This window comes from Camellia sinensis, chromosome 12, assembly GCF_055761805.1.
Source record: "Camellia sinensis isolate YWXY chromosome 12, ASM5576180v1, whole genome shotgun sequence".
Lineage (NCBI taxonomy): Eukaryota > Viridiplantae > Streptophyta > Magnoliopsida > Ericales > Theaceae > Camellia > Camellia sinensis.
The window spans coordinates 95,758,107-95,774,624 of record NC_138972.1 but is presented as its reverse complement, the minus strand read 5'-3'; the positions used below and the strand labels follow the sequence as shown (position 1 = coordinate 95,774,624).

Genomic DNA, 16,518 nt, shown 5'->3' with positions numbered 1-16,518 from the left:
TCTAAGTTCAGAACTGTTGAAAAGAACAAACGGAGAAGACGAAGGAAAAAGAAAGAAGGAAGGAAGAAGAGGCAGCAGAGAAGGGGAAGGGGAAAAAAATGTGTCAAAATAACGTCGTTTTAACACTTCAAACCATTCGAACCAAGAAAAATTCGAATTACCCAACACCTCTGCCTAGTAATGAGATTAGAATAAAAATGGCGAGTAATTTCATATCATGTAATTGTTAGGAGATTTGTTTTCAGTTATCGGTGGTACCACCTAACCAAATGTGTTCAACTTGGAAGTAATACTAACATGATCTACATCATCACACGTGGACTTGAGAGTCTTGTAGACAATTACGTCCTTTTACCTTGCGTTTTGGTTGTATAATTTGAAAAGAAAAATAAAAAAAAAATGTATAAAATTAAGTAAAATATAAATATATTTTATAGATTTGGGGTAGCTGCTATGCGGGGGTGCACAACAGTCACTGTTGTGCAGCCAAATGGACCCATTTCAGGGCCCATTTCGATAATTCAAAACCGTTCATATTTTAGAATATATCAAGTAAAATATATTTGTAAAAAATAAAATTAATCGGATATTATTTATCTTTTCATCCACTCACATTTGTATTCATTTTAATACTTTAAATTATAATTGTTATTTATTTTTGTAAATATAAATGTGAGTGAATGAATGGATAAACGATATCCGATTAACTTAATTTTTTGTAGGTATGTTCTACTTGATGTATTCTAAAATCTAAACGGTTCGGATTATTGGAAGGGATCCATTTGGCTGCACAACAGTGACAGCTATGCACCCCACACAACAGTCACCCCAAATCTATATTTTATTCACATTTTACGCACCTTTTTTCTTTTCAAATTTCTAAACCAAAAACAATATTAGGAAGTTCCTGGAACAAATGTGACCGTTTATGTACGTTTTTAGAAACCTTTCCATGTTTGGATTGCTGGGTAACTTCTTGAAAAAATATATTAGTCTTATTTTGCAATTAAAATTACTATTAAAGTTCTAACAAATTTTAATATGAATAATTAAATTTTATTTGTCATAAAATATTTTCAAAATTCATTCTTCTACAGTGGTGTGTCTTATCCTAATTTCACCATACTCATTTAATATGAATAACAATTTTAACTTACTTAAATTTGAAATTTTAATTGTAAAAAATATTAATATTATATTAAAAAAATCATAAATAGCAATTGAATCAAAACAATTATAGTATAAAATACATCATTTTTTGTTATATCAAATTATGAATTTTTTTAGTGTAATAGGGGTATTCCTATTAAAATTTTAAAGAGTTATGAAAAGTAATTCTATGACAAATTTATATATTTGTCAATGCATGAAATAGGTGATGAATTTTATACTTAAGTTTTTGTTTGTAAAAATTTCATTTAATTTCAATAATTTAAAATAATTTTATTATAAAATATAATTTTATTTGGATTAAAATATTTATGAAATTATTATTTATATTAAATGATAGATAAAAATGAGATAAAAAATCAATATGGAAGGATGAACATTTTAGGAATGTTTAATGACAAATGGAACTTAATGACTTACTAGTGTTTGTTTTCTAGTTTCTTTCTTGCTTGCATAACACACTAGGATTTGGACTACCAGCGACCAAAAACCTATATATATATAGATAGTAAACATCATACTTTGTATTTCTGAAAACAAAGAAAGAAAAATATGAATATGAATATAAATACGAATACATTATGTTTGTTACCCAAGTCATTACTAACATGTTCGAATGAAGAATTGTTGTCGATCGTCCTCCGCTGCCTTGAACATACCCACCTTTCTGAATATGTTTCGCAACCAATTCAACAATGCATATGGAAGAAACCAGAATGTGGTTGGATGAAACTGAATGCGAATGGATCTATTAGGGGTGGCAGAAATAATCTTAAGGCTAGTTTTGGTGGGATTTTTCATGACTGTAAGAGTGATCCAATATGTGCTTATGCGTCTAAAGTTTTTTATCCTCAAAATGTTCATAATATTTTTGTTGTTGAGTTATGGGCAACATGGGGAAGTCTTAGACTTGCCTTAGACCTTGACATCAAATCCATATGGATTGAATCTGACTCTCTTAGTGCAGTTAAAACAATCAATGGAGAAACAATCTCATAATCCAAGGGTGAAGTGTTGTTTGAATCGGATTTGGAAGCTCCTAAACAAATTCGACAACTGCATAGTTTCTCATACTTGGCGTGAAACTAATAGAACTGTAAATTGTCTAGCGAAAATTGATCTTGAAGTAATTGATATTATTTTGCATCCAGTTGATTTTCCCTTACCCTCATTGATATTATCAAGGGCGATGTTGAAGGAAGATGGTATTATAGAAGCTAGAGATATTGACTGAAATCTATGTAGCTGATTTGATAAAGCTTCAGTATTTGTAATACATTTGGTTATAATTTTACAATTATAATTCATTTTTTTATTAAATTATATAAAAAAAAATAGGGAGCTTTTTTGATAAATCCTTTTTCTAAGGTCTTTATTCCATCCAACCCATATTCTTTTTGGCTATTCCATTAGGTCCTATTTGAGGTAAGAAGACCAAAATACTCTTTTCATCTACTTATGTTTCATTTAGTCTACATTATTTTCTTATGTTTTAACAAATCCTATGGGTGACATAATTACCAAAATACCCCTAATGTGACTGTTCACATCATCAATGTGAATGTTCACACCGTCAATGTGAATGTTCCTATTTGAGGTAAGAAGACCAAAATACTCTTTTCATCTACTTATGTTCCATTTAGTCCACATTATTTTCTTATGTTTCAATAAGTCCTATGGGTGACATAATTATCAAAATATCCCTAATGTGAATGTTCACATCCTATGGGTGACATAATTACCTAAATACCCCTTATGTGAATGTTCACATCGTCAATGTAAATGTTCACACTGTCAATGTAAATGTTCACACCGTCAATGTGAATGTTCACAACGTCAATGTGAATGTTCCTATTTGAGGTAAGAAGATCAAAATACTCTTTTCATCTACTTATGTTCCATTTAGTCCACATTATTTTCTTATGTTTCAATAAATCCTATGGATGACATAATTACCAAAATACTCCTAATGTGAATGTTCACATCCTATGGATGACATAATTACCAAAATACCCCTAATGTGAATGTTCACATCGTCAATGTGAATGTTCACACCATCAATGTGAATATTCCTATTTGAGGTAAGAAGACCAAAATACCCTTTTATCTACTTATGTTCCATTTAGTCCACATTATTTTCTTATGTTTCAATAAGTCCTATGGGTGATATAATTACCAAAATATCCCTAATGTGAATGTTCACATCCTATGGGTGACATAATTACCAAAATACCCCTAATGTGGATGTTCACATCGTCAATGTGAATGTTCACACTGTCAATGTAAATGTTCACACCATCAATGTGAATATTCCTATTTGAGGTAAAAGACCAAAATACCCTTCTCATCTACTTATATTCCATTTAGTCCACATTATTTTCTTATGTTTCAATAAGTCCTATGAGTGACATAATTACCAAAATACCCCTAATGTGAATGTTCACACCGTCAATGTGAATGTTCATATCATCAATGTGTAAGGGCTCGGCCCAGCCCGGACCGGGGCCAAACCATGTAAAGCCTCGTGGGTGCTTGCCAAAATTTGGGCTGGGCCGGACCGACCCACGGTCCAAAAAATTAGGCCTAGGTCCTAATCCTAGCACAAAGGTATTCAGGCTTTGGATGCCCCGGTGGGTCGAGCCAAGGGGTTTGGGCCTAGACTTGGGCTTAAGTCGGGCTTGGGTGAGCCTCGCCATTTTTTTTAATTCTTTTTAATTTTTTCTCCCAAAATTTTATTATTTTCCACAAAAAAGACACCGAGCCTCGGGCCGAGCCTTAAATGGGCCTTATACGGGCCAAGCTTCAAAGTGATGGCCCAGGTCCTAGCCCAAGTTCTTGGGCTGGGCTCGATCCCGGGCCCAAACGAGCTTGCCCCGGGCCGCGGGAGGGCTTCGGGTTGCCCACGGGCCGTGAGCTAATTTTACACTCCTATCAATGTGAATATTAACATGTCAATGTGAATATTCACATTGTCAACAGGTCGAACCCGCTCAGGGTCGCGGACCAATTTTACACTCCTATCAATGTTAATATTAACATGTCAATGTGAATATTCACATTGTAAACGGGTCGAGCCAGACTGGGCCCGCGAACGGGTTTCGGCCAACCTACGGGCCGCAGGTCAATTTTACACTCCTATCAACGTTAATGTTAATATGTTAATGTGAATATTCACATTGTCAACGGGCCGGGCCGGGCCCATCCCTGGCAACCCACCGGCCGCGGGCTGGTTTCGCGCCGCGTACGGGCCGCGGACCAATTTTTCACTTCTATCAATGTAAATGTTAACATGTCAATGTGAATATTCACATTGTCAACAGACCGAGCTCGCCCCGGCCCAGGGGGGAGCTTCGGACCGCCCACGGGCCACGGGCCAATTTTACATTCTTACCAATGTGACTGTTAAAATATGAATATTTACAGCACAGCCCGCCCCGCCCCGGGCAACGGGCAGGCTTTGGGCCGCGGGCCAATTTTACACTCCTATCAATGTGAATATTAACATGTCAATATGAATATTCACATTGTAAGCGGGTCGGACCGGGCCCGCGGGTGGGTTTCGGGCCGCCCACGGGCCGCGGGCCAATTTTACACTCCTATCAATGTGAATGTTAACATATCAATGTAAATATTCACATTGTAAACAAGTCGGGCCGGGCCAGGCCCACTGGCAGGTTTCTGGCCGCCTACGGGCCGCGGGTCAATTTTACACTCCTATCAACGTGAATATTAATATGTTAATGTGAATATTAACATTGTCAACGGGTCGGGCCGGGCCTGCCCCGGGCAACCCACGGGCCGCGAGGAGATTTCGGGCCACCTACGGGCCGCGGGCCAATTTTACACTTCTATCAATGTGAATGTTAACATGTCAATGTGAATATTCACATTGTCAACGGAGCAGGGGCAAGCTTCGGACCGCCCACGGGCCACGGGCCAATTTTACATTCTTACCAATGTGAATGTTAAAACATGAATATTTACAGCCCGTCTCGCCCCGGGCAACGGGCGGGCTTCGGGCCGCCCACGGGCCGCGGGCCAATTTTACATTTCTATCAACGTGAATGTTAATATGTTAATCTGAATATGCACATTGTCAACGGGCCGGGCCCGCCCCGGGCAGCCCATGGGCCACGGGCGGGTTTCGGACCGCCCACAGGCTGCAGGCCAATTTTACACTTCTATCAATGTAAATGTTAACATGTCAATGTAAATATTCACATTGTCAACGGACAGGGCCCGCCCCAACCCGGGGGCGATCTTCGGACCGCTCACGAGCCACGGGCCAATTTTACATTCTTACCAATGTGAATGTTAAAATATGAATATTTACATCATAAAATTGCTAACCGTTCAAAAAATATTTGTAATGGTATCAAAATTAAATATAAAGGCATAAGAGTCTAAAAAAAGAGTGTAAATCAAGAAAAAGAACTTTATAGAATAAAACTATATATACATGGGACTAAATGGGTTAATAAATTTTTTTCATGAACTTTTTGGATTAAAACACTTCTAAGGCTAAGTTTGGCATAACCTAAATAATACAAAAAGTTAAAAAATCACTATCCTATTTAAGTCACATCATCTTATTTAAATCACATCACCTCTCTAACACATCACATCAAACCCAACCCATATAAGTCAATAAGTCAAAAAGTGCACTTTTTTAGAACATCCCAAACCAACCTTAAATGAAATTTATCAATAAAAATCCCAAAAAAATATAAAATAAAAATTTTGAGATATAATTTAATAATTCTAAATATTTTAATATAAAAAATAAAAATAAAAGATCTCATTTACCGTGCAGTTTAATAGTGAGTAATTTCTGATGGTGAATTATAATTATTTAATTCTATTTCCATGATACATTCATAAAAATCAAATGCAACCAATGATACAAGTGACATACAAATCCGACAAGACAAACTTGACAAATTTGTTTTTGAATAATCACTTTTTTTAAACAGTATTTTTCTGGTTGATTTTTTTAATTCAAAAAACTTATTTAAAAGTTAGAAGATCCTTTAAAAAATAAAAATAAAATAAAATAAAAAAGGTTAAAAGGAAAATACTGATAACTTGAACACAAATTTCTTTTAATAAAAAATACTAAAATTAAAATATTACTAAAAGCATGCACACATTATCACTGTCACACTTAATGGCAAAAAACAAGAATTAGAAACATCTCTCCGTCATCCTCCTAATATTCAACTTCTTTCTAAATCATTTACTAAGCATTTTAGAGCCTCCAAAGCAGACCTATTCAGACCTATGCCGCCCCGAAACCCTAGCCCATCAATTCCTAATAAGATTTCTAAAAATCCAGCAACCAGCATTTGAAACCAATCTATTGAAGCCCCTTCAATTCAGATAACCATCTCCCTTCTACCTTAACCAACCACCACCCTTCTACCTTACTGAACCCCAAATTAAAAATTTGTCCTACACCCACAAAAAACTAATGCATTGACAAATATAAGATTCATATGGCTTGGCAAAGGACCCTTTTCTGGAATCATACATCAAATTATTGCTTAACACCAGAAAATGGAAAACATACTCGAGCACACAAAATAAAGCAGATATCAAGCGACTCACCATCATTCCCACCGATTGCCATCAGATATCTTTGCGCCACCAGAGCTATAACATGCCCATAACGTGGCCCTGGTCCAGGACCTTGGACCACAACCCTAAAGGGATATTGACGTTGCTTTAATAGATGTATGACAAAAATACATAATCATGTATGTGAAAGTGCTTTTATAAATAAATGGGCAAGGACAATTTTGGGGAATCTAACCTATGCCATCGTGGTCGTTGTTGTGTGAGATCAAGAACATGGAGGTCCTCAGCAGACAAACCAGCTAGACCAATTCCACCCTGTGTTGGATTGAAGGATAACAGGGAGCAGTTACTATTTACTAACTAACTGAAAGAAGAAAAAGTAGGATAAACTGTTGAATTATCAATATGTCCTCCAACCTGAATAACTACCATAGTACCCACAGCAGTTGCCACATGTGCTGCCCTTGGAGTGGGAGGTTCTCCAAAGGGTGTAATCCTGCAACAGAAAGCTCATTAAAGCATGATAGAACAACATAACAAGCAAATAAAAAAAGCATAACCTCGAAAAAGGTTTAAAGCATAAAACATTTCCGTTCTAAAAATGACATAAAATTAACAGTATCATTCTTCATTTTACAAAGATTCATCCATGTTGGGTAGCAAATATCAGACATAACCCCCCCCCCCCAAAAAAAAAAAAAAACACACACACACACAAACGCACATCTATGTGTGCATCTCTTATTCGGTGGGCATACCTCTGCTGCATTCATACCAAATCAATTACATATCTAAGGTTGAGAATTGGATAGTTGAGCTTTTCAACAAAGTTAGGGTTGTATACATCACAAACAAAGCATAAAGAACAATGACATAAAATACTTGAACAAGGCAAAAACCAAAGTAACTTCACTTACTAGGGTTCAACTGGACCCACATTTAAATGCCATTTGGATAAGATGGACTTCAAAATACATAAAAGGGAAAAAACAAAACCAACACATGCAACAAGAATTCAGCATTATTACAGTTACTATGGCAGGCACCTCAACATCAAGGTTTACAAAGATTCCAGTTACATTCATTAAGAGCACACCCATGTTATAAAAATATAAAATTGCACTCAAATAACTTGATCCGAAACATATCTAGGGCTTCTACAGAGGCAAGAATGAACACCCAAAAAAACAGAAACACAAGACATCAACTTGAACTGAAACGTATCTAGGGTTGTACATAGGCAAAAATGAAAACCCAAAAATCATAAAATACAATAAATTGGAGAATTGGCAAAAAAGGGTTAAACCAATAACCAAACACATACTTATTCCAGCACTTCCAGCCGAAGATGGAGTCCCTGGAGCTGCAGAATTGCCCTCAAGAGCAGTGGCTCCTCCAAAAAGAATCAGCCTCGGTCCAATGTAACCCGTCGTCCCTTCCTCCCCAACTGCAGCCACAGCCGTTAAGGTGTGCCCGCATCTCGGCCCCGGCCCATCTTCCTTCTTCTCTAAGATTGCGTTCACCACAGAGTACGTCGGAGCAGTCCTCGGCCCGGCCACGGGGCTCTGATGGGCCTGAGCCGGCGGCGGAGGTGGCTGAGGTGGCGGTGGCTCCGCCGGAGATCCAGAAGTCACGGCCGCGGGAGCCTGTTCGGACGTCGGGCCGTTGTTGTTGGGGCCTGTTGGATCGTGATCGGTCTCTGACGCCATTGACGAATCAACATCCATGTCTCGTGTTAGTTTATTATTGTTGTATATTCCATTGTTAGTTTATTATTGTATATTCTAGTGTTAGTCATAATGATGTTCCCCATTCGTATTCTAGTGTTAGTCATAATGATGTTAGTGTTAGTCATAATGATGTTCCCCATTTGTGTTTCTTCTTTCGGTGCTATTAAGGCACCCTATGTAGCTTTCCCTCTCTATAAAAGAGAGTGTAAATCATCTTGTAAATTAATACAATAACAGAATATTTCAGTAGCTCTTTCTCTCTCTCTCAATCCTCTATCACTCTCTCAAATTATTCTTTCATGGTATCAAAGCCCAGTATTACATTTCTGGCAATTTTTTATTTTGGTGTTTAGTCCCGTACACAGTGGCATACATCAAACCGCTCGGAATTTCCTCACGATTCCAACGGTACCAAGCCCGTTCTCAGAACACCCTCCACGCGCCCACACGCGCCGCCCTTGTCTTCTGCGCGTCAGCAGCTCCGCCACCACTCTCACACGCGCCCGCACGCGCCATCTGTTGCTACTCTCCTCCGCCACGCGCCACCACGCGCCCACACAACCGCGGCTGACGTCAGCCCTACCACTCCCGTACGCCGCGCCTGCTACTGTGCGCCTTTCGTGCGCCGCTTCACTACATTGCACCCGCGTGCGCCAAAACGGCTACTGTGCGCCGCGCCTGCGCCTGTTCGCTACCGTGCGCTGCCGCCTTCCTGCTAACGTGCTCCTCCCTGCACTCTGCTAACGTGCGCCGCTGACATCATCACTAACATCATCTCTGTTCAGCAGACCTTTCCTGGCTATTTTCGACCTTCCGGACTCACTGGTACACTCTGTTTTACCAAATTTTGCTCCTACAGGTCTATTCCTATTGCTTTAATCCTACTCAACTAGTATTATGGATCGTCCTGATGCCTCCCATCCCATTTCCGTTATTTTGAATGGTTCAAACTATGTTCTGTGGGCCCAAGCCATGTCTTCCTTCCTCAAAGGCAAGAAGCTCTGGCGAATTGTCACCGGGGATGTGACTAAACCGGTAAAAGACAGTGTCACTACTGAAACTACTGCTCATACTGCTACATATGAAGACCGACTTGAGGAATGGGACAGTAAGAATTACCAAATCATTACCTGGTTTCATAATACCTCTATTACCTCTATCAGTCTTCAGTTTGGTCGTTTTCAGCTAGACTCTGTAAATACTCCTGCCAAAGACATCTGGAATTTTTTGAAAGAACGATACCAGACTACTGGTCTTGCCCATCAATATCAACTTCAGAACCAACTTCATCGCATGCGCCAAGAATCCACTCAGTCCATCAATGACTTCCTTTCTCAAATGTACTCTGTTTGGGATCAGCTTGCTCTTTCAGAACCGACTTGGCATAACCACGAAGATGCTGTTTTATTTACTATCTATCGCAACCAGCAAAGATTGGTGCACTTTCTCATGGCTCTTACTTCCTCTTTTGAGCTCGTACGTGCCTCTCTGCTTCATCGTCATCCATTGCCCACTCTTGAACAAGCAATTTCTGAGTTGCTATCAGAGGAGACTCGTCTTGGTACACTTCAAACTCATCATGTGGACTCTGTTCTTGCCACTCCTCCGTCCCGGCCGTCATTTCCCTCGCGGACCACTGCTTGCCTCTATTGTCAGAATCGGGGCCTTCCTTCAACCCATCTCCTGGTCAACTGCCCCGTCAGATCCTGTCGCTACTGCAACAAACTTGGTCCTGGTCATCTGCAACAGGATTGTTTTCGCAATCCTTCCCGATCATCCTCCAATAGCCACTCCTCTCGCGGTGGCTCTTCCCGGGGAAGCTTTCATCGTTCCGGGCATCAGTCTCATCACACTGCTACTGCTGCTTCCGGGAATCAGTCTCATCACACTGTTGCTGCTGCTTCCAGAAATCAATCTCCTCACACTGATGCTTCTGCCTCTGCGGGGTTCTCTGAGTCACCTGCTCCGTCTACCCCTCGCTTTTCTCCGACGGATGTAGAGGCCATGCTCAAACAACTTCTCTCCCCTTCCGGTACAACTCCTCCTACTGCTTTGTCTGTCATCCCAGGTAACTCTTCTTGGTATTTTGACTCTGCATGTTGTAATCATATGACCTCCAGTTCTACTATCTTTTCTTCATCCTCCTCATCTTCTCCTTTTCCCTCCATTCATACTGCTGATGGTTCCCTCATGTCTGTTCGTCATGTTGGTACTGTTTCCACCTCTTCTTTATCTATACCTCAAGTTTATCATATTCCTGCTCTCACCTTAAACCTTATTTCCATTGGTCAATTATGTGAACTTGGTCTAACTGTCACATTTTCTGCTACTGATTGTTTGGTACAGGACCCTCAGACGGGGCAGACTATTGGGATTGGCCGTAAGCGTGGACGTCTCTATGAACTCATTCACCTTCATGTTCCTCCCTCTCCTCAGATCGCTGCTCCTACATCGCCTTCATCATTATCTCCCTTTCATCTTTGGCATTGTCGCTTAGGGCATATTTCTGTTAATCGCTTAAAGTCTTTGGTTTCTAGTGGCCAGTTGGGTCATGTAATTCCCGATCATTTCGATTGTATACCCTGTCAACTTGCCAAACAACCTGCTTTATCATTTAATAAAAGTACTTCTGTTTCCCTTGCACCTTTTGATCTTATACATTCAGATATTTGGGGACCCTCCCCTACTACTACTATGGGGGGCTCTCGCTATTTTGTTGTTTTTATTGATGATTTTTCCCGGTTTACTTGGCTTTTTCTCATGAAACATCGGTCTGAACTTAAACACATTTATTATAGATTTGCCCAAATGGTCCACACCCAATTCTCCAAAACCATCAAAATTTTTCGCTCTGACAATGCTATGGAATATCGGGATTCAGATTTCCTTTCCTTTCTTCAGCATCATGGTACGCTGCCTCATCGTTCTTGTGCTGGCACGTCCCAGCAAAATGGCCGCGCTGAACGGAAACATAGGCATATCCTTGACACTACTCGTGCTCTCCTTCTCTCTTCTTCCTGTCCTGAAAACTTTTGGGGGGAAGCTGCCCTCACTGCTGTTTACACTATCAACTGTGCTCCTACTCCTGTCATCCATAATCAAACTCCCTTTGAACGTCTGCATGGCACTCCCCCTCCTTACGCCAATCTCCGGGTTTTTGGCTCTGCCTGCTTTGTTCTTCTTCAATCTCATGAACACACCAAACTTGAACCTCGTTCTCGTCTTTGTTGCTTTCTTGGGTATGGAATTGAACATAAAGGTTTTCGTTGTTGGGATCCTCTCTCTAAACGTCTTCGTATCTCTCGTCATGTCGTTTTTTGGGAACACCAAATGTTTTCCTCACTCTCCTCATTTCACTTACCCGCACTTTCCACTCCTGTACTATTTACTAATCCTTCCATCGATCTTTTCTCTGCTGATTTTAATACAGGTTCCTCATTCATCGAGACTCCCTTGCTCACTCCTGATCCCGTCCAGCCTGCTCCCTCTGACGGTCTACCTCTTATTGCCACACCTCCTTCTCCGCCGGTTCTTCCTCCCACCGATCCTCCTACGGGTCGACCACGCCGGGTAACTCAACCTCCTCTCCATCTTCGTGATTATATTGTTGGATCTGCTGCCTTCTCTACTTATGAACCTACCTCCTATCGTGAGGCTTGTACTAATCCTCTTTGGCAGCAAGCTATGACTGATGAACTCCAGGCCTTAGACAAAGCTCATACTTGGGATCTTGTTGATCTTCCTCCTGGCAAGACTGCAATTGGCTGCAAATGGGTTTACAAAATCAAAACACATTCTGATAGCTCTATTGAACGCTACAAAGCTCGTCTTGTTGCCAAGGGTTTCAACCAGGAATATGGTATTGATTATGAGGAGACATTCTCTCCTGTTGCTCGGCTTACCTCTGTTCGCAGTTTACTTGCTGTTGCTGCTGCTCGCCACTGGGGGCTCTTTCAGATGGATGTCAAAAATGCTTTCCTCAATGGTCATCTTCTTGAGGAGGTCTACATGCAACCTCCACCTGGGTCCACTTTTCAACCTCATCAGGTTTGCAAACTACAGCGTGCTCTCTATGGTCTCAAGCAGGCGCCTCGTGCTTGGTTTGCTACGTTCAGTTCTGCCATTCATGACTTTGGGTTCACCTCTAGCTCCTATGACTCTGCTCTTTTTATCCGGTCTACTTCTCATGGTACCACTCTTCTTCTTTTATATGTGGATGATATGATTATCACTGGTAATGATGAAGCTGGTATTCTCCACCTCAAACAGTTTCTCCACCGACAGTTTGAGATGAAGGACCTTGGTACTCTTAATTACTTCTTAGGTCTTGAAGTCTCTCATGATTCTACTGGTTCCTATTTGTCCCAAGCCAAATATACATCCGACCTTCTGGCTCGTGCTAGTCTTACTGATTGCAAAACTACCTCTACTCCAGTTGATCCTCAGATTCGTCTCACTCCTCTCGATGGGACTCTTCTCTCTGATGCTACTCTTTATCGCCAGCTCGTCGGCAGTCTTGTCTATCTCACAGTAACTCGTCCTGACATTGCCTATGCCGTTCACATTGTTAGTCAGTACATGTCAGCTCCCCGCACTCCCCACTATACTGCTCTACTCCGCATCCTTCGCTACCTCAAAGGCACTCTGTTCCATGGCCTTCACTTTTCTGCTTCCTCCTCTCTTGATCTGCGTGCCTTTTCCGACGCTGATTGGGCTGGGGATCCTACGGATCGACGCTCTACCACGGGTTTCTGCTTCTTCTTAGGGGATTCTCTTCTTACTTGGCGTAGCAAAAAACAATCCCTCACTGCCCGCTCTAGCACCGAAGCTGAATACCGAGCTCTTGCTGATACTACTCAGGAACTTCTCTGGCTTCGCTGGCTACTTGCTGATATGGGTGTTTCTTCTTCTGGTCCTACTCCTCTCTATTGTGACAATCAGAGTGCCATTCAGATTGCTCACAATGATGTTTTTCATGATCGCACCAAACATATTGAGATTGATTGTCATTTCATTCGCCAGCATGTTACCAGTGGTACTATTCATCTTCTCCCTATTGCTTCAGTCGATCAACCCGCTGATATCTTCACTAAAGCTCATCCTCCTGGCCGCTTCCATGATCTTGTTTCCAAACTCAACTTGGTTGATGCTTTCCCTCCTTGAGTTTGCGGGGGGATGTTAGTTTATTATTGTTGTATATTCCATTGTTAGTTTATTATTGTATATTCTAGTGTTAGTCATAATGATGTTCCCCATTTGTGTTTCTTCTTTCGGTGCTATTAAGGCACCCTATGTAGCTTTCCCTCTCTATAAAAGAAAGTGTAAATCATCTTGTAAATTAATACAATAACAGAATATTTTAGTAGCTCTTTCTCTCTCTCTCAATCCTCTATCACTCTCTCAAATTATTCTTTGGTATTTTACCTTAGTGTCTAGATCGGAGCTCCAATTCTCACCGATTCGCATTTATGATCAACATATTGAAATCCAATCATTGTCGGGAACGCCATACCTAGAGTTGGAAACCCTAGCTTGGATCGTTCGATTGAATTCAAATTTTGAAAAAATACGGGAAAATTTTTTCATATTTGCCAATGCATGTTTATAAAAATTTCATTTAATTTAATAACTAAAAATAATTTTATTATAAAATATAATTTTACTTCAATTAAAATATTTATAAAATTATTATTCATATTAAATGAGAGATAAAAATGAGATAAATGAACATTTTAGAAATGTTTAATGACAAGTAGAATTTAATAACTTACTAGTATTTGTTTCCTAGTTCCTTTCTTACTTACATTACATACTAGGATTTGGACTATTGCCAACCAAAAACCTATATATATAAGTCCCGTTTGGTGTAGTCGTTAAAACAACTTATACATTATAGCTTAACAAATTATAGATTATGACTTTAATCAGAAGTTATTAATCTGTTTAATGTAGCTGTTGGATTATAGATTTAAGTTGCTGAGTAGTGTTTGTTAAATAAGCTATAAAATAGCTTTTTCAATTAATTTTTATTTTTTGTTTGTCTACATTTCTCATAAAAAATAATAATAATAATCTATAGTCCATTTGAGTCTTTTTCTATTTTTAAAAAAATAAAAAAATAAAAAAAAAATTAAGAGTATAACCATAAATTAACATGGCCACAGTAGAAGCTGATAATCAGAAACAAGGGGTGAGCAGCTTCTCAGAATCAGTTTTTTTGAGTTAAAATAAGCTGTTAGAATCAGAAGCTGTTTGAAATAAGTTTAACCAAACAGTCCAAAATAACTTTTTCAAAACTAAAAGCCATAAGTTAGCTCTGAAAAGCTGAAACAAACACCCCCATAGATAGTAAACATCATATTTTATATTTCTGAAAACAAAGAAAGAAAATATAAATATGAATATGAATCATTTGTGTTTGTTACCCAAGTCATTACTAATATGTTCGAATGAAGAATTGTTATTGATCGTCCTCCGGTGTCTTGTAGATACTTACCTTTCTGAACCTGTTTCGCAACCGATTCAACGATGCATATGGAAGAAACCAAAATATGGTTAGACGAAACTGAATGCGAATGGATCTATTAGGGTGGTAAAAATAATATTAGGGCTAGTTTTGGCGGGATTTTTCATGACTATAAAGGTGATTCAATATGTGCTTATGCGTCTTAAGTTTTTTATCCTCAAGATATTCATAATATTTTTGTTGTCGAGTTATGGACAATATGGAGAGGTCTTAGACTTGCCTTAAAACTGGGCATTAAATCCATATGGATTGAATCCGACTCTCTTAGTGCAGCTAAAACAATCAATGGAGAACAATAATCTCATAACCCAAGAGTGAAGTGTGGTTTGAATCGGATTTGGGAGCTCCTTAACAAATTCGACAATTGCATAGTTTTTCATACGTAACGTGAAACTAATAAGACTGCAAATTATCTTGCGAAGATTGATCTTGAAGTAATTGATATTATTTTGCAACCAATTGATTTTTCTCATACCCTCATTGATATTATCAAGGACTATGCTAAGATATTGACTGCAGTCTATGTAGCTGATTTGATAAAGCTTAACTATTTATAATCCATTTGGTTATAATTTTACAATTATAATTCATTTTTTTATTAAATTATATCTTAAAATTGTAAATATTTTAAGAGAAAAAATAAAAATAAAAGATCTCTCTTTTTTTTGCCTTCTAAACCATTTATATTATCGATCGTGCTACGTAGCTCGAAAACAGGGAGCCCGAATGGCTCGATTTTTTTTTTTTTTGCAGAAGAACGAAGACCAGGAAGAAAAAGAAAGGAGGAGGAGAAGGAGGAGAAGGAGAGGAGGAAGGAGGGAGGAGGAGGAAGAGGAGGAAGGAGGGAGGAGGAGGAGGAGGAAGAAGACTGGAGGAGGCATAATATTCGGGGGAGGAGGAGGCGGGGCGACGGCGGCCGAAGGCTACAGCGGGGCTGGGCTGGGCGACGATCGACGACTGGGAGGGGCGACGATCGTCTTCTCTCTCTCTCTCTTCCCCTCTGCTTCTCTCTTTTTCTCCCTCTCCCTCTACTTCTCTCTGTGTCTTCTCCCTCGAGCCATTCGGAGCAAAATGTTTCGAGCTACGAAACATTTCCCTTATATTATTTTTGCCTTCTAAACCAAACACTCCGACTAAATTAAACAAATAAAAACAATGAACCAACCCTATAAACTCCACTAATAAGACCTATGTAATCTCTTCTCGGAATTTTTAATGGTGATTTGTACTATCCACCAAATAACAGGAACTCTATGCTTACATGATTAAAAAATATAATCAAAAGTAGACAAATCACAAAACACCATTGCTTTGAGATAAATTTTGGTCTGAACCACAAACAACAGTGGATAAATTATGCTCTCTCTGCTTTATATTTAGCCATTTTCTCACTTTAGCCCTTTAAATTCTTTTTGTACCTTTCTCTCCTTAATGCTTCTTTCCCTTCTGTCCTTGGTAAAAACAAGTCAAAAAAATTGAAGGAAAAAAAAAAATCATGCAGAAGAACATACTGTA

At 39.3% G+C, this 16,518-nt stretch overlaps 1 protein-coding gene across 1 annotated transcript; it reads right to left on the bottom strand.

Moving 5' to 3' along the window:
* Positions 1 to 6,792: 6,792 nt before the first annotated feature.
* Positions 6,793 to 8,474, bottom strand: LOC114277389 (serine/threonine-protein phosphatase BSL3-like). Its single transcript, XM_082899326.1, has 2 exons — positions 8,072 to 8,474; positions 6,793 to 7,243 (listed from the first exon to the last, which is right to left on the bottom strand). The coding sequence occupies exons 1-2, from the start codon at positions 8,472 to 8,474 to the stop codon at positions 7,173 to 7,175; spliced, it is 474 nt and encodes a 157-aa protein (XP_082755452.1). The 3' UTR covers positions 6,793 to 7,172.
* Positions 8,475 to 16,518: the final 8,044 nt, after the last annotated feature.